At 32.4% G+C, this 26,070-nt stretch overlaps 3 protein-coding genes across 8 annotated transcripts in view; 1 reads left to right on the forward strand and 2 right to left on the reverse strand.

The window, feature by feature from the left end:
- The window catches only part of LOC126834387 (inositol-trisphosphate 3-kinase B-like), a 152,212-nt gene extending 150,555 nt beyond the window's left edge, over positions 1–1,657 (forward strand). For 2 of the 6 annotated variants that reach the window (XM_050566269.1, XM_050566266.1), the window contains exons 8-9: positions 38–109; positions 848–1,642. In XM_050566269.1, the coding sequence (XP_050422226.1) occupies positions 38–109; positions 848–1,108 (333 nt within the window). In that variant the 3' untranslated portion in view covers positions 1,109–1,642. Of the gene's footprint in view, positions 1–37; positions 110–847 lie in introns of all 6 variants that reach the window. The other 4 variants (XM_050566267.1, XM_050566268.1, XM_050566264.1 and 1 more) reach the window with 3 other exon arrangements.
- A 1,160-nt stretch (positions 1,658–2,817) lies between these two features.
- On the reverse strand, positions 2,818–20,006 carry LOC126834385 (open rectifier potassium channel protein 1). Its single transcript, XM_050566262.1, has 10 exons — positions 19,842–20,006; positions 16,641–17,474; positions 11,939–12,115; positions 11,567–11,688; positions 10,300–10,516; positions 9,934–10,181; positions 7,253–7,627; positions 6,822–7,018; positions 4,960–5,644; positions 2,818–3,436 (listed from the first exon to the last, which is right to left on the reverse strand). Exons 2-10 carry the CDS (start codon positions 16,777–16,779, stop codon positions 3,263–3,265), a joined length of 2,334 nt encoding a protein of 777 aa, XP_050422219.1. The 5' UTR covers positions 16,780–17,474; positions 19,842–20,006; the 3' UTR covers positions 2,818–3,262.
- Positions 20,007–23,360: 3,354 nt separating this feature from the next.
- LOC126834663 (putative odorant-binding protein A10) lies at positions 23,361–25,467 on the reverse strand. The gene is made up of 2 exons (XM_050566759.1): positions 25,053–25,467; positions 23,361–23,774 (listed from the first exon to the last, which is right to left on the reverse strand). Exons 1-2 carry the CDS (start codon positions 25,273–25,275, stop codon positions 23,602–23,604), a joined length of 396 nt encoding a protein of 131 aa, XP_050422716.1. The 5' UTR covers positions 25,276–25,467; the 3' UTR covers positions 23,361–23,601.
- Positions 25,468–26,070: the final 603 nt, after the last annotated feature.

Here is a 26,070-nt window from a genome sequence, read left to right on the forward strand (position 1 = left end):
TATACTATTGTAATTTTTCGAAATGTTCTTTTCACAGCCCAAGTACATCAGCAGGCTGACCGCCATCAGGGACACCCTCGAGGAATCCAAATTTTTCACTACGCACGAGGTTCGTTACTTGGCCGTCCAAGCGGTTTCATGTATTCAGTATAAATTTAATTAAAAATAAGACGGACGGCATTTTTCAACGTTGACAAAACAATTTTCATTTAATAATAATAACAATAAAAAAAAATATCAGCAGAGTGTTTCACAAAAATTAGTGCTAACTTATATGATATTATCCATGTATATCTGTTGAATAAAGGGACTAATTAAAATTTGAATCCTCAAGCCGTAAAAATTGATACGACCGAAGTTTATTTATTACGTTCCCATTAGGTGTATAAAATATTGCCTATATTTCGCCCCTTATTAAATACCCGCTTCCGGTTAGTATCAAATTTATCCTTTTATCGTGTTTACTTATGAACGATTAAAAAAAACAAAACACTTAAAATGTAAAAAAATTATAACTGTCGGGCTGCATGCAAGACAATTGTGTTTTTTTTTTTAATTTTATGTTAACACAGTTTCGCGTAAATTTGTAACTTTTTATTAATACTTTTTCAACGTCAGTTGTCTACATTACTCATCTCTCTCATTACTTCTTTCCCCTCCAGACCCTTCTGAATTCTACACCTATAGACTTTTTTCTTTTATTTCGCATCTTTATGGCAGTTTATATGTTAAGGGCTGAAAAAAAGACTGAGGGCATAACTAGTGTAGCACAAACAGCCCTTTCACAAGCAAGCAAGCAAACTTTACCCGGACTTAATGGTTTTTTTTTTTTTTTGATCTTTTGCAGGTGATCGGCAGCTCGCTGTTGTTCGTTCACGACAACAAAAACGCCAACGTGTGGCTGATCGACTTCGCCAAAACGCTGATATTGCCGGCCGATATGAAGATAAGCCACATGTCCGAATGGGTGGTCGGCAACCACGAGGACGGCTATTTGATCGGCATCAACAATCTGTTGGACATTTTTGAGGAGATGAACCGGACGTGGCAAGCAGGCGGTTTTCCGGTGACTCTCATCGAGGTCACGGCACCGTCCGAGGTCACCTGACCGACCCCCACCCCCGTCGACCCGACCCGAAACGATGAATGATGTTTTAAAATTTTAAATTTAATGATAATTCGATTGTGATAATTTTTTTTTTTTTTAAACCCCAAAATAAACGATATGACGTTGCCTGCTAATTCTTTTTTTTGCACGGAAGGGCGACGATAGAGTGAGCGGTCGGGAAACTAAAAATATAACATGTGAGAAGAAGTGTTTTCGTTGTTGAGTTTTTTTTTTCTTGAACTTTTTTCGTACTAGATAAAATATTTGCCATCAGTATTAAAACAATGATCTAGAAGAGAATAATTATTGCGAGTAAAGCACATATTATTATTGTCGCACAACACAATAACTAATAACTATAGGTATCATATAAATATATAAAGTATACATATATATGAATGTTAAAATATAATACAAAAATAACAATAATAAAACACGGTGTAAAAACGCTGTTCTTTTGTTTTTATAGTAAATAAAAAAAAAGTAATAGGTAATACTATAAACGAAAACGTGATTCTCAAATATATTTTTATGTACATTTATATAATTTTTTTTTTTTGAAGTCTATACGATTTAAAAATAAAAACAAATTCTTGTTTGCGTTTTCATTATAAATATTATTATGTTTTTTGTTTTACCGTTGAAATTTACAATCAATATTACATCGCCTCGTTATAATATTTAAAAATAAAAAGGAATATTATACTATGTATATAAATGCGTTTGATGAAGTGTGAAATATTAGTTTTTATTATTATTATTATTAAATATATATTTTTCTTTTTGTACAGAATTTTAAATAAGACTTGTGAAATAAAATATTGTTATATCATTTTATTTTTTTTTAATTTTAATTCTCACTTGTATAATAAATCGTTATGGTCTTATAAATAATTATAATTGTATTATTATTATTATTTTTTTTAAATTTTATTTCTGTTTTGTTCACGAAGACGACTATATATGTATATAATAATATAATTTTATTGTTCTGTGTTGTATATTAATTCGTTACTTGTCGATAACTAAACCGGCGATTCGTCGTCGGTCAGAAACAACAATAATGGGTTGTTGCTAGTTTGAACGTGGGAGTTAAACATAACACAATGACATGAGAATTTTTTTTATTTTTAATGGACAACCGTCTCTGTAATAGGACTCTTCGAGATATTATTTACAGTTAAACGCACCACTTGTGTTTTCATATAAGCCGAGAACAAGTTACCGGGTTCGGGTTACGCCTCAAAATCCACGTTAAGTCGTGCGAGACAATAATATTGAAAATATAACTCTAAAATCGTAGATAATTACCTGAATTTTCGACAACAGTAATCACAGTCTACAATATTGTTTAGTTATTTCCGAAGTAGACTTATAAGTCCACTAATCTCCATTAAAAAATATATATAAACACACTTTTTTGGGTGGGGAGGGATTTTTTTTTAGTTGATTACAAATCTAGCAAGTTAAGTTATTTTTGTAATCGCCTCTATTTACAGCGTCCATGTTCTTTGTATGAATATTTAGAACCGGTCTCGGCCGAGTCTGTATGTAGAATTTTTTTTTAAATTTTGGAAAAACGTTGTCATTGCTTTGTAAATTGGTTAAAACGATGAATGGTAACTGGTAACCACTTTAGACTTGCTGTTGGCCGTTTTTCTTTTCTGGTACAGCGGCTATCCGAGCAAAAAATCGAACACAACACAATATTGCAATAAAACATGATGATTTTCATTGTATTTATTATTTTTTTTATTCCGGTTCTCCGTAACGTGCGTTGCTTAAAAACTTAGACATACATAATATGTACATAGTACAGTCAACTGAAACACACACACGTACACACGCAGAGACGTGTCTATCCGTATTTGCAATACATAATAATATTATAAATATTGTCGCGATAACGGCTGTAAAAAGTAAATTATTCAAGAAGGCTAAAATAATATTGCAGACGTACGAGAAGTATTGGTAATAAGCGTTTCGTATACATTTTTTTCTCTCTCTAAATGGCACCGTCGATAGCTTTACCCGACGGAAAATCCAGTAAGTTCAGACAGTATTTTCGGATATATCGAAGGGTAGTACATAAAAATGAAAAAATAAATTATACACAACAAAACGAATTTTTTTGTTGTCGCCTCGTCGTCTTGCTCAGTCTTCGATATTCAAACGGACGTCTTTGTTCCTGATCGGATTCGGATCGACCGGTGGTTCTGTCGACGTCATCGTGGGCCTGATCGAAAACCGTCTGATTCGTTTCTTCTTGGGTTTGGCCAGTTCTTGCAAATCGACCGCGTCCGCCTTTTTCGTCTCCGGCGTCTGCACCTGATTGGAACAAAATAAAAAAACACCCAAATTTCGCATTAAAATATATTATTTTACCTAACCTAACAAATCCGAACCTAACCAGACTGATATCATCATTTCAAAAACAGGCTAAAAACATTAAGGAAGTTTGCACTAATGTACTAAAAAAGAACCCAACATAACTTTTTTTTTTCTTATACACGTAGTACCTCCTACTCATAACTTACCTAACCTAATCTTAATTTGAATTTCTACGCTGGGTTTTAAACCTGCTAGAGCCTTCTTGACTGTATTAGGTTCGACGCAAATGGTTGAGAAGCATGAGTAACTATAGAGGATCTCGCTGGCACTATAGAATACTACAATTTATCGGCGCCTCTTTATTTATTTATTTTTTTACTGCAATTTGAACGGATAACACCAAACCGTTCGCATGGATTATAACCGCTGAGCTAATGAACGTTACAAACTGTTATCAATGGTTTTTTGGAAGTGTACAAATGCGCCAGATGGATCGTGCGGACTTCGGAACAGTTGCATCGGGCACACGCAGTTCGCCTATTGGATTTCGTCATATTGTTGTGTTTTATTATCAATAACTATCGTCAAGACGGATTAGACGTTAACCTACGCGTGTAAACGGTTTTGATTAAAAAGTAATTAGCCGGTATTTCGTCTGAAAAACCGCAGCCTATCCGCGTACGTCAATAATTATTACTGGGAAATAATTCTATAGCAACGAATACTTAACGCGGTATTGTAAGACACTAATAATTTTCCAACCCAACCTTCTCGAACAAGCTTTTACCGCAAGTGGTATTTCTAAGTATTTATACACAGATCTATGCCTACAACATCCTAACCGAACCGCAGAAATTCTACCACTGAATTCTCAGGTAATAAACCATGTGAAACGTCATATCCTTTATTTCTTTTAGCTACGGTTTAGGTCAGTTATGGTTGGGTTAAAAAACAAATAATTATAATTGATAATCTTAATGCCGGGTTGCATAAACGTTTAATGGAGCTTGTAGAAAAATTGAAAGATAATAGTTATGTTTGGTGTTTACTTAACAATCCATTACCTATCAAATCAATAATCTAACTCAAAAAATAAATATTCTAAGCTGGTTATCGACCAGTCAGACTTTTATTGCATCATTCCACTTTTAGTAGGTAAATAGGGTATACATACTGCGCGGTTTGACTGTTAAAAGTTACTCTCTAAGACTAACCTTTAAAAGACTATTTTTAACTTGATAAACAAAGTTTTCATTTGAATCTTTTTTAGCTTTACTAATTATTTCACAGAGGATATCTAATTAGCCATAGATCTTGGCAAACATTTTCCCCAATTAGCTTAAGCTTATAATAGGACATTTTCAAATTATTAGAGGGGGCAATATCAAATTTGAGTGGGTTACTTGCTCAACATACCCAGTCCTAGCACCGCCCCTGAGATATGTTCCCCTTTGAACTTTAAGCAAACGTTTTTTACAACCCGGCCTAAGTGTAGGTAACAAGTAAATATTGATGCCTACGTCTAATGATTCGGTGTTGGACGGCGCTGCGACCGTAATATCCGTCCACTGGTTGGACGACGCCGTTGACGCCAACGAGGAATACTGCCAGGAATCGCCGGACGACGATGTCCTTCTGTCTTGGAACAGCGTAAACAACGGAGACCGCCGCTCGTGCATGGCCGGCTTCAGGTTGGGGAACAGCGTGGACGACTTGTCCAGCGAACGCTGCAAGGTGTACAGGAAGTCGGCCACCGCTATCGTGTTGGCGCATTGCGTGAGCACGGGGTCGGGACTAGACTGCCGGCGATACCGCGGCGGTACCGGCGCGGCTGATGCAGACACGGTGGCCGAGTCGTTGATTGGCGGCACGAAGGGCCTGTAGTCCACGCCGCCGTTGAACGTCGACCCATAATAGCAATTGTTGTCATCGTTGAGCGACAGGCGGTGTTTGGGGTCGGTCAACTCGCGTTTGTCCTTCTTGGCGGTGGCCGCTTGATGGTTGCCATACCGTTCGCTGGCCCGGTTGTCGCTCAGCCTGTCCGTCAGCCACCTGGGCGCGATGTTGTGCGACAAAAAGTTGAACGCCGCCGCCGACATGCGTCTCAACCGAGGTATACGGGGCTTTTGGGTGCCGCCTCCGCCGCCGCCACTGCCGATGCCGCCACTGGCTTTGGGTACGCCACTCATTGGATAACAGTTGAATCTATAAACACAATAACAATTATTATGTGTCTTATAGACGTCTGTTATATTACATGGGTGTAAAAAAATATATATTTTTTAAGCTGTCCTATTTTGTTATCAATTTTGGAAACGCACACAAAACATTTCCAAACATTATGATATTGTGTACTACTTACTACTTCCATATAATTTTAGTAAACCATAATATACACCATTAGCCATAGTTTATTTTTTATATGTTAAAAGGCTTAATTTTCATTAATTTTATAAAATCTATATTTTTTTAGTTTTTAGTTAATTTAATAAAAACCCTATTATATGTCACGTAATTTTTAGTTTTTTTTATCTTGTAACGAAAAATGAAATAGACATCATTAGTTTTTTAACATACTAAAACTAATGCTAGTTGCTAATGCAGTAAAATGAAAAATTAAAAAAGTTTTTCATCACTGTTATTGTTTTATTTTAAAATAAGATAAATATTGAAAATATGAGTTCCTTGAAGGTCTCTTTTTCGTAAGGAGGTCGATATCATCGTTTTCAAAACCGCATTATCAATAAGAAACCTTTTAAGTGAAAAGCTAAAATCATTTGTGGGAAAAAAACAATGACGGATTTCAACGATCCCCGCCACCCTCTACAGGAGGACCGGCCACTGCATTCGCAGTTAACAAAAGAACAGTATTAATAATAAATTAGCAGTTAGTCTACGGCAACGTATTACCTTGCTTGTATCAAGGCAACAAACGTGCAATTTCGTCGTTCAAGTGTTAATTAGTACACTAGTGTCCGTGGTAAATTTAGGAGTGGCGCCTAACTGATTTCGATTACAGTCGTCACGGTCCGGCGATTGCAGAATGTATAATAATAATCCACGTCAATCCGGTTCAGTTAAAATAATGCAGTTTTATTGTGTGCAAAACAGAATACAGTCGCGGGCTAGGTCAACCTAGGATCGACACGATCCAGATGTGGTAAACATGACTCTGCTAAAGGTTTAGCCGTCCAGTCCCAGAAAGGGTCAGACAAGTTGTAAATAATGATTGCCAAGAGAAAAGCCAAGTAGTGGACCTACTTCCAAAATTGTGATTGACCGTCAACTCCAAAATTAGAGAGTAGATGAGAGACAGAGGATCAGCTTTAATGGAATTTCCAATATGACTTGGCGAACATAAGTTGGTTAGGTTCACACTTACTTTTTGTAACTTCGGTTGTCGGCTCCGGCCCACGTGTCGTACTCAAAGTATGAATGTCGTGAATTCTTGCCCGTAAACGTGTTCTCCCTGTTTAGCATTTCGCCGCCAACTGTCCACTCGTTCTTTTCTGTAGCCAATATTTCATCGGACGAAAAACCTTGAATGCCTTCCGAAATTGACATGGATTTTTTCTTCGCCTAAAAAAACGTTACAAAATGCAAAAATTAAAAAAAAAATCCAGACGAGGGTGTCCATCTACCTCGGTCCTTTCCCTCTCTTCCTGGCCTCCCCCCGTTCAACCCACGACAAAAACAATCCTGGCCGCAGTTCTTAATGCACGAACCATCATGATTCAATCGTGGATCTTTCAATCAAATTCTAAGACGCACCCTACCCTTGGTATTTGGACGAAAGATCCGCATGTGACTTACCGTGTGGTGGTCTTGTACGTCGGCTTTGTTGGGCACGGCCGTTTCGAGGGCGTCAACCACTCTGGACAGGAGCTCGTAGGAGGCTATGTCGGCGCCGAACGTGGCTTCCTTGTCAATGTGGGCAAGATCGATTTCGGATGTGGCCTTTACCCGTCTGATCAGCGATCGCATCTTGTTCTGCGACAAAGCCCGCCGACGCTTCATCCTGTGCTTCTCGAACCGCTTCCGGACGGTCTCCTCGTCTTCTTCGTCCGAAGTCCGATTGGCCACCGGCACCGTCAACTTTCTCAGCACGGGCCATTCCGTCAGGTTGGGTGCACTCCTGCTCCTCCTTAACGGCTGCCCGTTCATCGTCACTTCCTTCTTGTATACAGGCTACAAAAGAACAGTCAATCAGAACATGTTAGGCCACTACAATCTGATTTGGATCTCGACCCTTCAATGACGTCACGCTCAGCGACAAGTCAGGGATTGGAAAACCAAATCTAGTCTAGTGTTGTAAACAACGCAAAGGTAATTTTGGGGGTGCTAATTTTAAAATTAGGGGCCTTGAGCACACACAAGCTCTTCTCAGATTGCTTCAATGAATGGAAGGCGAGGTTTACAGGAAAATACTCGAGATCCGTGCTACAGAAAATCAATAGCTTGGCTGAACGTTATTGAATGTGAAGAGGGGAAGGGTCAGGACGTGTTGATTAAAATATGGACCACTGGCCCTTTCCAAATAGCTGATAGATAAGGTTAAGTGTGGTGAGTATATTTTTAGTAAAGGAAATTTACCGCAGTTAGTGGTGACATCGTCGTGTAAGTTAGGCGATGAATTACGCGGTAAAAGGAGTGGAAACCAAACTTTACCAACCGACGTTATTAGGATTTACAAAATAAATGGCCGACTCTTGAACAAATATTATTAAAAGCCATCAAATCCGTTTACGACGTCGATTAAAAACAAATTAAACGTCGAGACGTGGCACGGTATCTACCTAATAATATATTGTGCTATGACGTCAACGTAAGTTCATAAGTCAACATGAGTAAACAATAATAGTACGTTTTGAAAATATTTCTGTAATAATTGTTACTTACGGAGCACACTGTGAGTTCCATGTTAAGCGTGTAAAAAAAAAATATTTAAAACAGTTAGTATTATTGAGATGTACGCCCACCAATCAGGCAATGCTGTGATATTCAACAAGCATATCTAATATTATAATAACACGATTTAAACGAATTAAACTAAAAAAAGTTTTTCCTTCTTGAATTTGTGAAATATTTATACCGACAATTTGAAAAAGTAAATTTCCTATTATTTGTTCCTAATTTGATGAATTAGTTATTTTACATTAATTTGCCCTTGAGATTGTCGATTGGGGCCAACAGTTTAGTATTTCAGTAAACATAACGTATTACATTTTCGTTTAGATAAAATAAACAATGTGCACGTTGTGTGCATAATATGCTGTGTAATATATTATTATGTTGTAACCGTTTTTTATAGGAAAATTGTGCTTCGTTACAGATTACAAATTATACAAAGAGTACTAGTAGTAGAATGAATCCCGATTATCATTTTTTACACTAATTAAAGTTATCGCAGTCATCTAAATGAGAAATTTATTGTTTCAAAATACATATTAGCATTTTATTATTATTATTATTATTTGTACAAATGTATACAATTTCAAAGTGTGTGTCTCGTTAGACAATGCCTCTAGACATTTATTGGCCCCACAATTGTGTGTATAAATTGTACAAGATTTTACTAAGAATATTGTCTATGTAAAACCCCCAAAAGAAAAGCCTGGTTATCCGAAGCCTTATTTAGTTTGTAAACAATCAAAAGTTATAAAAGACTCTTTGTTTTGTATAATTAATAGAATAATTATAAAAAACATATTTTTTTTCGATTTTACAATAACGAACGATCCTAATTAAAAAAAAAGACTAAAATGGATGTAATATTTCATCAGGCAAACACAATCTACATACATCAGGTAATATAATAATATTATCTGCGATTTTATTGGTGTTTTATCACGTTGAATGTGGCATTTTTATTAATTATTATTATTAAAGCTTTTAGACTTTAACAGTCATTTGAAACTATTACTATCTAACCGTTGCCAATAGTAATAAAAATATGATATAATGTTTTATTATTTTATTGTTATTATCCAATAAATGTTATTGCGTAACGCGAACATAGATTTGTTTTACCATATCACATTATATTGTGAATCAGAATGATATTCATATAATTCAAGTAAATAACCAAATGTCGTCGTACTTGGGAACTAAACGAATAGAGTCTACAACATAATCAGTTGCGCTTGAGGGGGCACTCGACTTTTTAAAAGGGTCTTAAATTCCCCAGCCCCCGTCTAATTTCACCAACAAATTTGAATAGGTAATATTCACAATTAATGAATTTACAGCGAATTCAAAATTAACTATTCTTACTTTAGAAATTATATTGTTATCAAATAATTTCAATAATTTTCTATTTTTCTCTCTCAAAAATAGAAAATTGTATAAACTATAATGAATATACGGTAAACTCTTCATAGCTAACTTATTTAAATACAATTTTATTCGGATGACGCTCAACATTGTCTCCTTTTGTTGGTCTAATAACTAATTTACAAGTATTTTAAATTTATTACATATTATAATAAGCTTACCTTAAATTTTAACAAATAAGACTCGTTGAGTACTCGTCTGATGTAGACCACGTCTTTGGTGAATTGGTTCCAAATTCTGGAGTGGGTGTGTTTGAGACGTTCCAGGAACAGGTGCTCCAGCGTTTTGGACCTCATCGCTCTGGATATGAAACTGAGTATCATGAACAGATATCCCAGACCGAACATGATCCAGAACACCAGGAACACTTTGTACGCGTTGTACCATATGTTGGTGTTGACGGTCTGTCCTGTAAAAGCAAGCCGAATGATGTTGTCACAAGACCAATAATAATCGACAGCTGTTTAAATTGAATCTTGAGTCAAACCCTTTACACTGCTCTAATGTTTATAATATTTTCCAATTACCAGCAACGAAGTCTCCGTATCCAATTGTGGTCAAAGTGACGAAGGCAAAGTAAACGCTCTCGTCGAACGTCCACTTTTCGAAATAGGCTATGACGGCCGAAGGAACCAAAATGAACACGATTATACCTGGTATCAGGTAAGTAATTATGTCGACGATTAGACTCAGCTGAGGGCCCATCATTCTCTGGGTTTTGTAACTGTAGTGAGCTCGAAGGATCTTAAAGAGACATAAAAACAAATTGTTAATATAATAACTTCCGGCTAGTAGAAAATTTCGGGTATTATTGTTGGGAGTAGATCTAGGTTTTCAAAACACACATTTGAAACATGACTCGACTGTTTAACAGCATAACTTCATAAGTTTTGACTTTTTTAAAAATAATAATAATGTTAAAACTAACCCTAACTCAACACAAGTAAACATAATTTGTTTGGTTTTTTTTTTAACAAGCCCTATGAGAGCCTATATTTTGTTTAACCAAGATTTATGTACAATTTCGTTATTTAAATTGTTTGTTTTAAATTGATTTTGTTGCTGCCTTAACAGAGAGAAAAATTATTTTTAAAAACAACTTATTTTCGCTTTTTTAACAAGAATTATTGTTTTCAAAAAATAATAGTAAAAAGATTTAGCTAGTCATAAAATATGTTGCATATAAAATCTAAAAATAATTAAATGTTTTAATATAGAATAGTATTAAGTGATCTAATCGATATTAATTTATTAAATAACAGCACTTAAAGATTTCTGAACACTTTGAAATGTGCATAACCACCGTGCTTTAGATTAAAGCTATGAATGTATCCAAAATTGAATCGCACTTATTATCAATATTCATTTTTGATTATAGTTTTTTAACAGCGAACTAATTATAATACGCGATTGGAGTACATTTTTTACTAGGTAATTTGTTTATAATCAATTATAGTGAATTACCATTACCATATAGATTAAAGTTGAACGCGATAACTAAGACTAAGGTATTAGAATACAAACTGTACTCCCCCTCTGAAGGCCTAAATAAGTTTATCATAGTCTATGGTAGGCTTATGAAATAGATATGATAATTAGGCTAATTATTTGATTTATCTCCGATGCAAAACTGAGAAGGTTTAAACTTATGTATGAAATTTTCGAGTCAAGCTATATGATAACTGGGCATTTTTTTTTTATGCAAGATTTTTATTTTATTTGTAACTTTACGAGCATTTCAGATGGTTCTGGGCTCGTTTAACACGATATCGGTGTACCGACAAGGACACTTACTCTGGATTCGAAAAAGCTTCCCAGTTGAGTCAAAACAATACCGTTGAGAGGTATTCCTATCAGCGAGTATACCAACACGAGTATGCGTCCGGTACATGATGTCGGATGAAGATTTCCGTAACCTTTAATGCAAAAAAAAAAAACACAAAAATGATCAATTTATTATCGAATGGGTTATTGATCGTATTTTGAAAGAAAGTCCGTCCCGAGCTGTTTAAACGTAAACATAAAAACACCTATTTAAACCGTTGAAATTATATTAGTTTTGGTAGTTTAAAGACGATTTTTAGATTATCATGTTTATTTTGAAATTTCAGCCGAAATTGTCGATCATGTGGATATTATGTTAGTGTATTATTACCGTTTACTCACCGATTGTACTCAGCGTGGTGAGAGCGAAGAAGAAAGCGTTGTAATACGTCCATTGGTATTGATGTACTTCATCCGGGACTTCTTCCAAGACGGTTCTGTTGCAAAACGCGTTCAACTGTTTTATGAACTGTTTCTGTATGTGAGCGTCGACTTGGCTATAGTGTCTTGCAAGGAGGTCTGAAACAAATGCAATAATGTTTTGTTCATCATGACATTTTCGATTGGACACGTTCAAATTTTTCATTCAGGTTCAATTTTTTTGAAGTAGTTAATAGTAAGGTTAAGTTAATTTAAAAAAAAAAAAATAATTAGTTCTGTTATTAAATAGAAACTATGTTCAGTTCTTGTTACAGGTTTGAAGAAATTTACTAGTTCCCTTCTTCATTCCTACTAAGACACAAGTTTCATATTTTTTAATTTTAAACAAATTAATTTTTTTTTGACACAAAGAAGACATGATTCGGTCTAAGAAAGACAAAGGCAACAAGCTAGTTTTTTTTTTTACTAACGGCTAACTAACAATAACAAAAAAATGAAATTAATATGTTGTAACGTACCAAATGAACGAAAAAATCGTTAATGTTCCACCAAAAATTGAACTAGATTTTAGTAATGTTTCTTTACAAAAAATTGAGTTTCATTCCGCAAAAATGTACGAAATCAAAGGACCAAATGTGTTTCTTCCAAACATTGGTTTAGTCAGATCAAATGAAATTGTAACTCAAAGATAAACACTTTTGGTTTGTCTTGTTTTTTATGTTCAGGTCAATCATTGTGTTAGGTTAGTTTGTACAAAAATGTGCTGTTACCGTTGGTTTTTTTCAAAATTATCTAAGCCCACGTGATCGTTTAAGTAGATCTAAATGATTATTGATTACATAAACATAATGAACACCTATAGTGCAAGGTGTAGATATCGTGTAATCAGTCAGACATAACACGTTAGTGAATCCAGTGTTAAAATATAATTGGCCATTATAATTGGTTTCGTTAACTCGCATAATTTAGCAGAATGGCCTGTGTTGTTTTCGATTCTTCGACAAATAAAAAAGTACTAAAAAAAAATATCGGATATTCCGGCGTCGTCCGGTGTAGTTTCCATGTAACAAATAAATGCGTTCACCTTGAGACTTATAATTGATTTGATAGAAAACGCACAACGTTCGAAGAGTTGTGAAATTTGCAAAACGCAATGCTTATTTAATTTTCACTTTCTCACGCCTACTAAAAAATTAATGCCAACACAAAAAGAAAAAACATAACAACAAAAACTAGGAGCTGTACACCGGTCAGCCGCAAAGAATATAAAGATTCGATACACGATTATAATTTGAGTTCCATGGTTAGTTTGCGCACAGCGCACTTATCACACAGACAGTAGAGCACGTGCATAATACATAACACTTGGGGTATTAACTCGAGATAATTCACCGTTAAAAAATACCAAGGATATTATTTAAGGTGTGTTAAAATTAGAATGATATGGACGCACATATTATTTGTCAAAAGTACATTACTCTTAGACATTAATACCGCGTTTAGACATCTCACACAATGGGTAAACGCGCGTTTATCTTGCAAGAAAATATGATCAACCTTCACATTACACTACTTACGATAAAGTACATTATTATGATCGAAAATTCAATTGCAGTACTCCGAAGGAGCTAACCTAACTTATTATGTTGGATGACTGACCTATCGTCTGTGAATTAAGATGGTGAAGAGCTTGGATGGTCTTGTTAAAAAAATTGTTTTCCCACTACATTAGAAATTAAAGTTTCAACAAGTTGATACCGAAAATAGTACTTTAAGCGTTAGATACTTAATGGACAAATATAAAACTTTAAATTTGCCCGACATTATTGACCTAAAATAAATTGAACCACTAAAAATTTGACTTTCACGATAAAAATTCAAGAAAATTTGAAGGTCTAAAAAAAATTATTGTGTTAAAACTTTCATGGATCAATCATAAGAAGACTAAGTTATGAAAATTCGATCATGTAATCAGACACTACAATCAACAGACGGTGGTACATATACTACCTCTCCAACCTTTATATTATCTATAATATGTATAATTAATTGGATAATACAAGTACAAAATACCACTTTAACGAGCACCACAGTCGGCAAACTAATGCGTCAACAATGTTATCGAAAACGAAATTCCAACGATGCTCACGTGTAGAACTACTCTATAATAAAAAAAATAAAAAAATATATGCAACCACAATATTAAATAGCATTATATCATGCATAAAAAACGTTTAAGAATAATACACTATCTGAAAACGGGTTTCTAGTGTCGAGCTTAAAAACGGGTTTTAAATAGATTTGTGTCATTGTTTTTTTTTACATACTTATATAACAGCCATTGAATACAACAAATGGCAGAGGTTTAATGCAAAATAAGAAATCGTAGTCGCGATAGTACTTACCCGGCAAAGTTTTAACACAATATAAAATACAATTTTTTTCATTTTAGCATAATCGATATCGGATAAACAATAAAATGATAAAAAAACATAACAACAAACATGTTTATTGTACAAAGTGATTACTGAATGAATACATCGAAAATATAATATTAGTGCTGAGCAAACACTGCGGTAATAGTTTTACTGAGGTTTACAAATACTATGAAAACAAAATAATATTATCATAACGTGGTTTGCTAGCTCATAATTGTAATTTAACATTCGTTCTATCGAATATCTATTTTGGCTTAAACTGGAAAATAATAATGCAAAAATCACAGTGATATTTGATCTAATTAAGGAATTTAATTTAAACCATAAATATATATATTTTTTTTTGATAGCTTATTAAATAAACAAATTTCAAAATTATTTTTAGGAAAGTACATTTGTGTCAGTCGTCGATTGTGTTTACCGAAATATGTAATAATTTTAAATTGTTAAAAGTTCAATATCGTTTCTTATTCAATCTAAAAATATTAACCTTTGTTTACATAACTATTATACGCATAAGAATAAAATGTCAGCTAATAACATTATTTACGAACAATTCAATTCACATCATGTTAAAACAACAAAAAAAAACGTTCATATAAAAATTCTATAATCATTAATCCCAACTTAAAATCTTAAAATACTTCTTTTCAAAAAATATTTTTAAAAATGCAAGTAAAATTAGCTTTTTATATTTTGTACGATTCGATTTAAAGCTAAATATTTGTTTAATACATTTTGATTAACTCAGATGACTCTTTCCCTCCATTTTTTAATTAAAATAATTTTAATCTGTAGATTACATAAAATAAAAATCATAAAATATTCATTCGAAGATACCATTGATGATAGCACCTCATGTTATGTAATTGTATATGTATGTTATGTATTTTATATTTTTTTAAAGTAGTGGTTAGTTAAATTGGTATAAGGACTTTAACGATACAAATTTGGATGCCTTAAAAAAATAATTACAACTCAAGTTGATAGACAAACGGGGGTTCTCATTTGTAAATTTTTACAGAAGGGTGTTTGTTTTTTTAATTTTATAGGCGCTATTTAGTATTTTATGACTTAAAAGCAGAAATTAAGGCTAGAGGTAGATCGTATATTATAGAATATCTATGAGATGTAAAAAAAACATATTTGCAAAAATAAAATGTATAGGTGGTAAACACGAAAAAATCTTTAAAAAATACTACTAAACTGTAGATTTTTTAAAGTAACTTTAGTGTACAAGCTTGAAAATCGTAAATTTCAAAAACGAATAGAATTTTTTTTGTTAAAAGCGTAATTTAATGTAAACAAAATAGGCCTTATTTTAAAACTGTCCTATAATGGAAGTAAAGTTTTAGAATTTTGTAAATCGTTGAGATATATTGTACAAACAAAATCCAAAAAAAAAAAATGTTTGTAAATATTCAGGAAATAGAAATATACATTAATTAATAATTTGATAGAACCTATTTTTAACTCTTACCCTTCCTTTATTGTTGCCAACATAACGTAATAAAATTTCTCTTTGGGTCTGGGCCACCCAAATGGAGCTGTACTGTTTAACATTTAATGATATGCTATCAATGTATCAATAGGTAGCACACAGTAAGTAGTTAGCACCCGGTATAGACCGACCCTGAACTATTTACTAAACTCTATAGAGTAATAGTTATAGAACCTTTTGTAAGAAATAAGCACAGCATGTTAATCGAGTTGACAAGTTAACCAAGTCACACCAGTTAAACAAGTTAACCGAGTTAAAACCTACTAAGTAAGTTAGAGGTGTCAAGTATTTTTAAAAGTTTCTAAAAAATCACTTAATTGCCGTACTGACGTAGACTAAACTAGATTTTTGTTTTGTTTAGTCGACTGTAACCGGCAACCTGTTGTTATCACTACCGCGCGTTGTTGGTCGTGATAACAGCCGCATTCCTTTACATTTTTAATATATTCCTATACAATACGTCAGGACCCAAGTAGGTAAACACGACGAAAGTACAAAATATACCGATTAATAATGAATGAGATAAAACTTTCATAGATTGAACTATTCGTCTGATGTTTTACCACCCCCCAACTACTAAAAATTGGTATGTGCTTGCAATACCCACCTACTTGGGAATACGGGTTATTTGATTTGTTCATGACCAATCATTGGTAAACAGCCATAATGTCTATGATCATGCCGAGAAAAGATGAAAACAGTTTATTTTTAGTTTTTGACTCACCTTTGAGTTCGAGCTGTTCCATTCGCTCCAAGACATGTCGTTTTTCTTCTTCCCTGCGTTCGATCCGGTAGAAAACAAACGCTCCCAGGCACAAGTAACCAACAAACACCACGAACCCGGCAAACCACCTGCCGATCATCGTTCAGACCATTCGCGGTGTCATGTGACCATCGCCAACTCAAAAAAACAAAACCCCGATTTGATAAAAAGCACCAAAAAAAAGATTAAAAAAAAAAAAAAAAGCTAAAACCGAAAACGCACAAAAAATTTTTTTTTAATTTTAATTTTTGCTTCTGATTTTTAATTTAATCACTGGCGATCGCACATATATACACACACACACACGTGTAACACGTCGCACAGGCACCGACGACGACGACGACAAAAGTGGTCGAGAGCACAAAAGTTGTCGATCGATTGGATCGAAGATTTATTATCGCCGTACGAAAATAATAATAACACCGTCGCTGATAAGAAATGTAAAGCAAGAAATATTTTTACTAAATTATTATTATAATAATAATATATTATATAATATAATATTAATCGTTAACAATCGACGGTCGGTTTGTGACGCGCGCGCGCACATACACACATATACATAAATACGGACGCGGTAAACTATTTAAACTATTTAAATCAGTTTTACATAATTAAAATAATATTATTATTATTAATAAAATATATTATAACGATGATTTTTTATTTCCACAGACCGACCGACGGTTGTCGAAACGGGCGAACATTGGTCGAACGCGGTTAGTTCTGAAAGTCTCAAACGTATAATAGGTATAATGTTTGTATATTGTTATTGGCGGCTTGTGTTCGGCTGACCTGAGATAAGAAAGCATACGGTACGTTTAATTCCACATAATAAACGAATGATAAAAGGTGACACTACTATATAATAATAAGAGCAAATACTAATATTATAACATGTAGCTCGGAACGAACAAAGATTAACAACACAGAAGTACTAGTATTTCTTCAGCAGACGCGCACGCATCATAGCCAATATATATATATATGTTTATGTTCAGATTTATGTTATTTATCATATTATCATTATGTTATAACTTATACGGTTAACGTCGGTTTATAAAAAAAAATTGTATCGTACTCTAACGATGTAAAATAAAAATGATAGAAACGTTGTCAATGTTGTTTCACAAAAGAACCACCCCTAACTCTTTTGCCCACCGTCTCCGCAGTGCAAATGACAAACGTCTCTTGTTTTTCTAGCATAATCCTGTGTCTAGCTCCAGGCTCATGTCGTTTTTCTGGTGCACTACATAATAGATAACACCATTAATAATATGTACTTGCACTACTATTGCTACTATGTGCTTGCAAACTAGACACCGATTACCTACATTCAAGTATGGACTTAAATACATTTTTTTTTTTAATTCGAAAACAAGTACCTAATACCTATGGATATTCGCCTTGACCGCCTGAATCGTGACCATTACCGCGGTTGCGGTTGTGGTTAAGAGAGTAAAATGTTTTTGCAAACTCGGTAACAAAACAAATAAATCTACAAAACAAGTAAAATGTTTAATATTCTTCAATAAATTTATAAAATAGTTGAAGGTTATTTAAATGTTTCCAAACTTTAAAAAGGTAATTTTAAATTATTCGTCAATCATAGTGATGTAAATCAAGTGCGTACTTCTGGTCATAAATGTACTACTTTAAAGTTAAATCAATTTGGAGATAATTTTAAATAATTCTGTAGTGTTGAGGCCAGAGAAGACAATAGTTAACCTAACATTTCATCAGTAGCATCTAACTGATTGCATTTGTTAAAAAAAGAAACGTATTTCTTAAAATCTTTTAACGCCTTAACCTCATAATGGTCTTTTTAATCGGCAGAAAGTCTCCAATAATTCAAAATTAAAACCCAATACAAATGTAAGAGAAAATGACTACTAGCTTATGTATTGGTTTTGTATATTTATGATAGATTCAATAGTTCTACTCATAATCGTTTAGTCATCGTTTTATGTATGCTAGTAATTTAATCTACCTAGCACTTATATGTTATCTATGTAACCACTAACCTATACATTTTATTTTGCAAACGCTTAGTAGGTATATTCATGATAATTACATTTGTTAAAACGAATAGTCAATTCAAAAACGTTATCTTAAGTTCGTATTGATTAAGTAAGTTTTTAAATAATTTAAGTAACACTGAAATCGTTACTGCGAATAGTAATTAAGAATGCGAATAGTATTATTATGAGTACTGTTTGATTGCTAAATGTTTTGGAAATCTAATCAACAGGTCGGGAAACATTGGAGGATTTGCAATTGGCTTAACATTTTTTACTCGATTAAAAAACGAATATCTAGTACATTTGGTACAATCTTGAGTTTTAAGCCATGTAGTATAAGCATAATTTGGTACCAACTTTTTCAAAAATTAAATTAGTCATTCTTAAAAAAGAATTATGTAGATGTTTTAAAAAAGGTCATAAAGTCACTACTAATATGTACGAAGCGAATGAGATAAGAGATTTTTACAGGTTACAAAGATCGATGACCAAGATGATAAAACAAGATTTTGCGTTATTTTGATGATGATGACGACTTGTATTGTATTTTTTGCGGTTATTTAATAATGGTATAAACTTACATAAACATTATTAAATATTATACATTATGACAAAAGCTATTTTCGAAATACATGATTTAATTCGTGTTAACTTAAGTATACATTTACTTAATAGCGATATTTCTAAAACAAAACATAATAGTCCTTCGAAAGTTACAAGTTCGTTAAGTAAGGGGGAACTTCACCCCCTAAGTATTAACCCCTTTTATACGCTGCATCCACGAATTGTTACACAAGAAATTTAAATTAAAATTTTCTTAAAAAATTGTAAAAAAAAAATACAAATTCCATCAAACATTTATTTTTTAATAATAAAAAAAATGCTCACTATTATTAAAATATTTACTAGTCAAAAATATTTAAAAATCAAAATAAATTTTCAAAAACTCGACCACTGATAAACAAAATTGATAAAAAAAAGGTTATTTTGAAATTTCCATTACAAAGAGCCGTATCAAGCCGGCCCTGAATTATTGGTTTTTATCGACTTAAAGCTGTGCCTAAAATAATATTTTAGTGGAAACGACATAAACTTATGTGATAATACTATTTTTACATTATAAAAGGACTTAGGTACCTACCCGACGAGTGGTATCGAGCAATAATGAAAATTGGAACGTTGCAATGACTGTCGCCAAAACAAAACACACACACATTTACCAAAACAACAAATAACCGGCTTATTGATACAGTTTGGCTGCTGTCACAATCCTGCGGCGGTCACTACCATCATGTGGTTTGAATAAATATGCAGTTAGGATATTGTATTGTACATAATAATAGTAGAGTTCAGTAAAAGGCCACTTAATGGTTGGATGTTGTAGCACACCCATTTCGTATTGAACAGCCCACTCTTTCCGGACAATAAAACTTAAAAAAAAAAATGATAATAATGTAAATACACACTTGTATAATAGAACATTATTGTGTTATTTTAAATTGAACACCGGTATCAATTATTTTATGTATATGATAACACAGTACTAAAAACAAATTGATTAGGGATAGGCCACATCGTCGATAAGCACGTTTTTTAAATAGGTTTTTTTCGTTTCACACGAATTACCATATTGTATACTCATTGGAAACTACAGCAATTACTAGCATTATACAGTTCGTCATCGTTCAAAAGTCAATGCCTAAGTGAAGCGCGTTTAAAAATAAAATTGTGTAGTCTTAAACCGACATATAAAGACAGTCTAGAGTGAATAAAAAATATATTCTTGAATAACATAATCGATTACGTTTGTCTGATAAATCAATCTAAAAAAAAAAAAAAACATTAAATCATAGTAGTGACAAGTTTTCATTTGGTATCAAGAGCTGTTTTGATATAATGTCGACAGGGCAAATTGGTCATTTTAGAAATGAGGACTTTTACTGTTGTAGACTATTAACAAAAGTAAAAACATAATTTTTTGATGTTCTTTGTGTATACAATAAAATTATAAATTCTGCACCAGTTCGGAATTTTGCAAAAAAATGTCTGAAATACATTTTAGGTAATTATTTAAGTGCACAGAATATGCTAAGAATACCACAAAACTGTATTTTTCAATTTTGGAGATTACAAAAATAACTAGACATTCGAAAAAAAATCTAAAAATGAGAAGTACCATTTTAGTTCTTATTCTTCCCAAAAATAAGTAAAATGTCTGTTATACAGTGTAATTAGTGAATAAAAAGTTAGGAGAAACAAACAAAGTGGTCGTTATAAATGTATAAAAACTGTACTTTTCCTATATTTGCCAAGTTTTTTCAAAATTTACAAAATTGTAACAAGAAATTGCCTATACGAAGCCCCTTAAATATGTAAGTCCATTTAAATTTGTTTACTTTTATTGCGACGATAAAATTATCCTTAAGTATACGTTGAAGATTTGATTAGGCTACAGAAAAGTTTGTATGTTGACCGCTGAATGAATTATTTGATCGTGATTACAAAAATAGTAAAACAAAAAATTAATATTCACAATTATTTTAGACTAACAAAGTAAAGCGTGTACTACAGATAATACATCATATTTGTTCATTAAATAGTTTTACAATAAGCATTTTTGTAAAAAAAAATACATTTGATGTAATTATTGTTTTGTAACAAAATAAAAATAAATGCCCTCACAAGAGGACGGCACACATCTAATTTGTTAAGGGGCTCACTATAGGCAAATTTTTGCAGATCTCAATTTTAAACTGCAATTTAGTGTACTTTTATAAGCGCAGTTATAAGGAGTAATAAACGGTAAATATTAAATTTTTTTATCAAATCATTATCGTTTCTTTTGACGTTTTTCACCGTTTTCCATTATAATTAAACCGTTTTATGAAAGGTGTTCAGCAATAATTTTGGTCAAATAAAAATATTGTCTTCTTCTTATTTGCCTTGTACCATACAAATGGGGGGACATGGAATTGGCTATCCGTCCATCTTCATTTCTTTATTCATAAATCTTCATATGTTTTTTTATCACCTACTTTTTATTCGGTCGAACTATACCGACAAAACAAATTTATTGTAATGTTAACAATTATTTTTTAATAAAAAATCCATTAAAACATAATATAATTTATTAAAACGTAAACTTACAATTAGAAGTAATTCAATATATTATAATTAGTCACACAGTGTTTATTTTTCTTCTTTTTTTTTAATTTACCAAGTGTTTGTCACAAATTAATCACTCTACCACAGTCTAGCTTCGAGTTTAAATCTCAGTGTTGTGTTATGACATAATCGCGTAATTTGTACATGCGAATATCATGAAAACCATTTTTTCAAGGTGGTATGCAAATTCGTCTTCTTCCCCTTCCCCCGTTGCTCATCTATGACTTCTTGATTAACATTTAAACTTTAAATTTTATGTGAATGGGGTAGATATCGTTGTCTCGTTAATATTCTGCCGGATATACATTGTATCAAACGTTATTGGTCATTGCATTACACGTTTTAACTTGGATGTCGACAATTTATATTATGTATTTTTAAGCGATGAATTCGTTCAAGGTTGATTTTGATAAAGTATATTTATTTATTTTTTTTTTTTTTTTGAAGTGTGGTGTGATGCAATAATTGACACCACAGTCGTCGACCGGTTTATTGTGTAAAATAACGTTGACCGCCGGATGTCTACTGACAACACTTAAACCATACATAATCTGTCATAATAACGATATAATCTCGAGTGCTTTGTTTTTTATTTATAAAATAAATACAATTATTTCATAAAAATCTTGGTAGTTAATGACGATATAAATTTTTAAAATAACCAAACGCATAAGTATGAATATACATAACTTACAAACAATATTATAATATATGAATGTTTATTTTTAGGTTTCAGAGCTTATGATACAAGTGTGTCGTCAATATTTGATTAGGTTTTATAGTGTTATTGCAATCGAGATTAGATAGAAAACAAGTAATTAACCATCTATAATAATATCTAATTCTATTTAAACTCGGTTAATGAATTAATGTTATAATTTTTTTTTATATCAAATGGAACCTATTCCTCGTTTGATCAATAACCATTAATATGATATCATCTGAAAATCGCTAGAAAGCATTTTAATAGTCTTTGGCGAGATAATACTATAGACCAAAAGGTTCACTGATTGGTCCAACAAAGCATTCTTAATATTTACCAATTACAAAATTGGTAATTGACTATAGTCAAGTGCGGATCTACTTTTTACCACTTAAACACTTTTAGTTAGGTTAACAAATAAATTTAAAAAAATAATCTAATACTTCAATTATTATTATCGAGTTGCCAAACAAACAAATGAATACAAACCCCAAAGTCATTGCTGTGAAAACATTATGAAATTTGTGTTAAAACCAATAATAACACCTTCAAGTATCCTCTTCTTGTGTTGGCTATGCATATCATTTTTACTTTAGTATGCACGTAGCAATAACATAACGCAATAGGTAATACTAATATATGTATAAAGTATGTATTAAAAAAAAAATGTATATTTAAAATTTTTTATCACTTTGTTATTTCCTGGTGAATCATTTCAGTTTTTCTCAACTGCGACTTAAAAAAACAAGGGGCCAACGTTTTGTGCGACATAAATATAAAAAAAAACGACAGTTGTTTGTTTGTTTTGTTTTTATTATTATTAAATATTTTGTTTAATTATAAATAAATTAAAGAACTTAAATTAAATGTTTTGTTCGAGGAATTTTTTTACTTATAATATTATTGTACAACCTAAATAATAAGTACACTGGTCGCGCGAAATACATAAATATCACGATTTTTTTTTTTTTTTTGTAGGTCTTATGCGTCACACATCATATTATACTGTTACATAATATTATCGTGTTGGAGATTAGGATTCGAGGAATTTGTTCAAGTTCTTGCCCGACGGGTCGTAGATTTTGACAAGCCTCTGCCACTCGACTGGTTTTTTGTTCCTCAAGAAGTTCAACGACTTTTTGATTGTCGTCTTCTGTTTGGGGGTGCATCCTTCGCAACCGGTGGTAGCGATGACCGGGATAACTCCTGAAAAAATAAACAAAACAATTTAGTCGGGTGGTATTAAACTAGAATGACCGTTTTGGTACTGGTAACTGGTATAAAGTTTATACCATTTTAACTTAAAATTTTTGAACATATCGGTGGACGGTGATGCATATTTAATATTTTTTTTTATTATACTTAAAAGTATAATACAAAAAAAAGATTTTATGTGTAAATTAAAATAATTTTAACATTATATTTAATTTCAGTTTAATGCAGATATAATAATAATATTATGTTATAAGTAAATTTGTTTGTATTTATTGTGTTCGCATTACTAACGGGTAACCAAAATGTTCCTGAGTTTTAATTTTATATTAATTATAAAGTTTTTTTTAGATACTGCGTTAAATTTATTTTTTTTTATTCAAATTTGTCTTTATTTAAATAATTTTTATCGAAAATATATTTACGTTATATTGTGTCTAATGGTACGCTATTAAAAAAAATGGGTATTTATTTAATTTTTATGCAAACTAAATTTTTTTTTTAAAAGAAATCGTCTACCACATGAATGTTATTCATATATGAATTTATGATAAAAATGATTTATGTATATTATACGTTATTCACAATATAATAGGACTTCGTTTGAACATGTTTTAAGTATGAGGGTATAATGTTATTTTATTCGATTTTTAAACACTAATAAGCTAAGATTGTTTTTATAAAAATGAATTATTATTTATAAATTTTGTATTGGCTTTATAATTATTATAATAATAAATCTAATTTCTTATTTATACATATAATTTGATCGTCTAAATAATATTATGTATAAATAAATTATTGAAACTTGAGTGGGGTATTATGTTTACACTATTTACATGACTTGAGGGGACTCCCACTTGGATGTCTTGACTAGTTCGCCAAAATGTCGGAACACTTGCACGTTTCATCTTCAGGGCTGTGATTACAACAACATCGAACCACAGCCAAGTGGGAGTAACCTCAAGTCATGTAAATAGTGTATGTATAAATAATTTTTTTTGTAAAACAAAATGATAAAACAAAAATTTTGTTTTATACATTTTTTATTGTCTATATGAAATGACGATTGCAATTTTTGTAGGACAACCGAAATTGTTAGTTGAATAAATTTTAGTCGACCGTTGTATTAAAAACTATACTTGATCATTTAATTCTCGACCGGCGAGAAAGGCTATGACTTTTTTTTTTTATAAACAATTCTCGGGGGAAGATTCAATATGAAATTTGTTTTTTTTCTAGATTTTCCCCATAGGCGTTCAAGTCACTTACTTTTCAAGTCCCTGGACTGCTGCACGCACGGTCCCTCGTTGAGGAAACACTTGAGATGGCTGTTCAACACCCGTTCGTTGCTCAACACTTGGTCGACGTTGAGTTTGTCGAACCTCTTCATGTATGTGGGCAGATCTTTGATTTCATCGTCGCTGTTGGCCGGTGCGGCCACACAGGCGTAGACGGCGCAGGACAACAGGACAAACAACGTCTTGCCGTTCATGGTGAATGATTAGTTATGCGGCAAGTGAACGTGCCCGCGACGGCGATATTAAAAACGATAATAACAATAAATAATAGTGATAGTAGTGGTAGTAGTAGTAGTAGTAGTGTAATAATAATAATATCAATAATAATAGTGTATTATAATGGTTGTGATAGTAATGGTTTCTCGGAACAAAGTGTTGCCGATACCGATGGGCAAATCGACTTTTATACTGCAGCCAACACGAATGTGTCGGGGTTTCATTTTTTTCCCCGGACGTCCCTCCACGCACTTACTTACGGTGTTTAGATCAAAGTCAAGGTCGACTTGTTTCGAAAATTACTTTCCTCGTGCGCCGCCGGCTGACGGGTTTTGGAAAAAACAAAAACTTATATATTTTTTATTTTTCAAATGTATTTAGCTGCTGTGTGTTAAGAAACTCGCCATTGCGCGTATTCACTACTCGTTTCTCCGGAGATTTCATGATTTTTTGTTCTCAAAAATAAACGATAAATATTTCATCTTATGGCGTTTTTTCAGTTGTTTGTTGACGGCAATTCGTAAAAATAATAATAACGTGCACTAATAAAATATAATAATGATCTAATTCACGCAGTAAAAATGTTATACGTTGTTTTGCGTATTTTAACTGAGATAATAATTCGGCAATTAAATTATTACAGTACAGGAAAGTAACGAGTAGACTATTTCCAAAACTGATTACAAAGTTTTAGTTAATATTGATGTAAATATTTTTTAATTTTTGCGACAGCATAAATTGCTTTGATTTTATCTTGAAATAAATGTCATTAT

Source organism: Adelges cooleyi, unplaced genomic scaffold, assembly GCF_023614345.1.
Source record: "Adelges cooleyi isolate 19-005CV unplaced genomic scaffold, UGA_ACOO_1.1 ACOO_flye_CR_arks_rails_tigmint_CR_PRNA_21, whole genome shotgun sequence".
Lineage (NCBI taxonomy): Eukaryota > Metazoa > Arthropoda > Insecta > Hemiptera > Adelgidae > Adelges > Adelges cooleyi.

Excerpts from the sequence above, each read along its gene's own strand:
- LOC126834385 (XM_050566262.1), bottom strand. The coding sequence starts at position 16,779 with ATGATCGGCAGGTGGTTTGCCGGGTTCGTGGTGTTTGTTGGTTACTTG. Across the intron at positions 12,116-16,640 it reads GGAACAGCTCGAACTCAAAG|ACCTCCTTGCAAGACACTAT; the intron begins GTGAGTCAAAAA and ends CATTTGTTTCAG. Across the intron at positions 10,182-10,299 it reads ATACGGAGACTTCGTTGCTG|GACAGACCGTCAACACCAAC; the intron begins GTAATTGGAAAA and ends TTGCTTTTACAG.
- LOC126834663 (XM_050566759.1), bottom strand. The coding sequence starts at position 25,275 with ATGAACGGCAAGACGTTGTTTGTCCTGTTGTCCTGCGCCGTCTACGCC. Across the intron at positions 23,775-25,052 it reads GCAGTCCAGGGACTTGAAAA|GAGTTATCCCGGTCATCGCT; the intron begins GTAAGTGACTTG and ends TTATTTTTTCAG.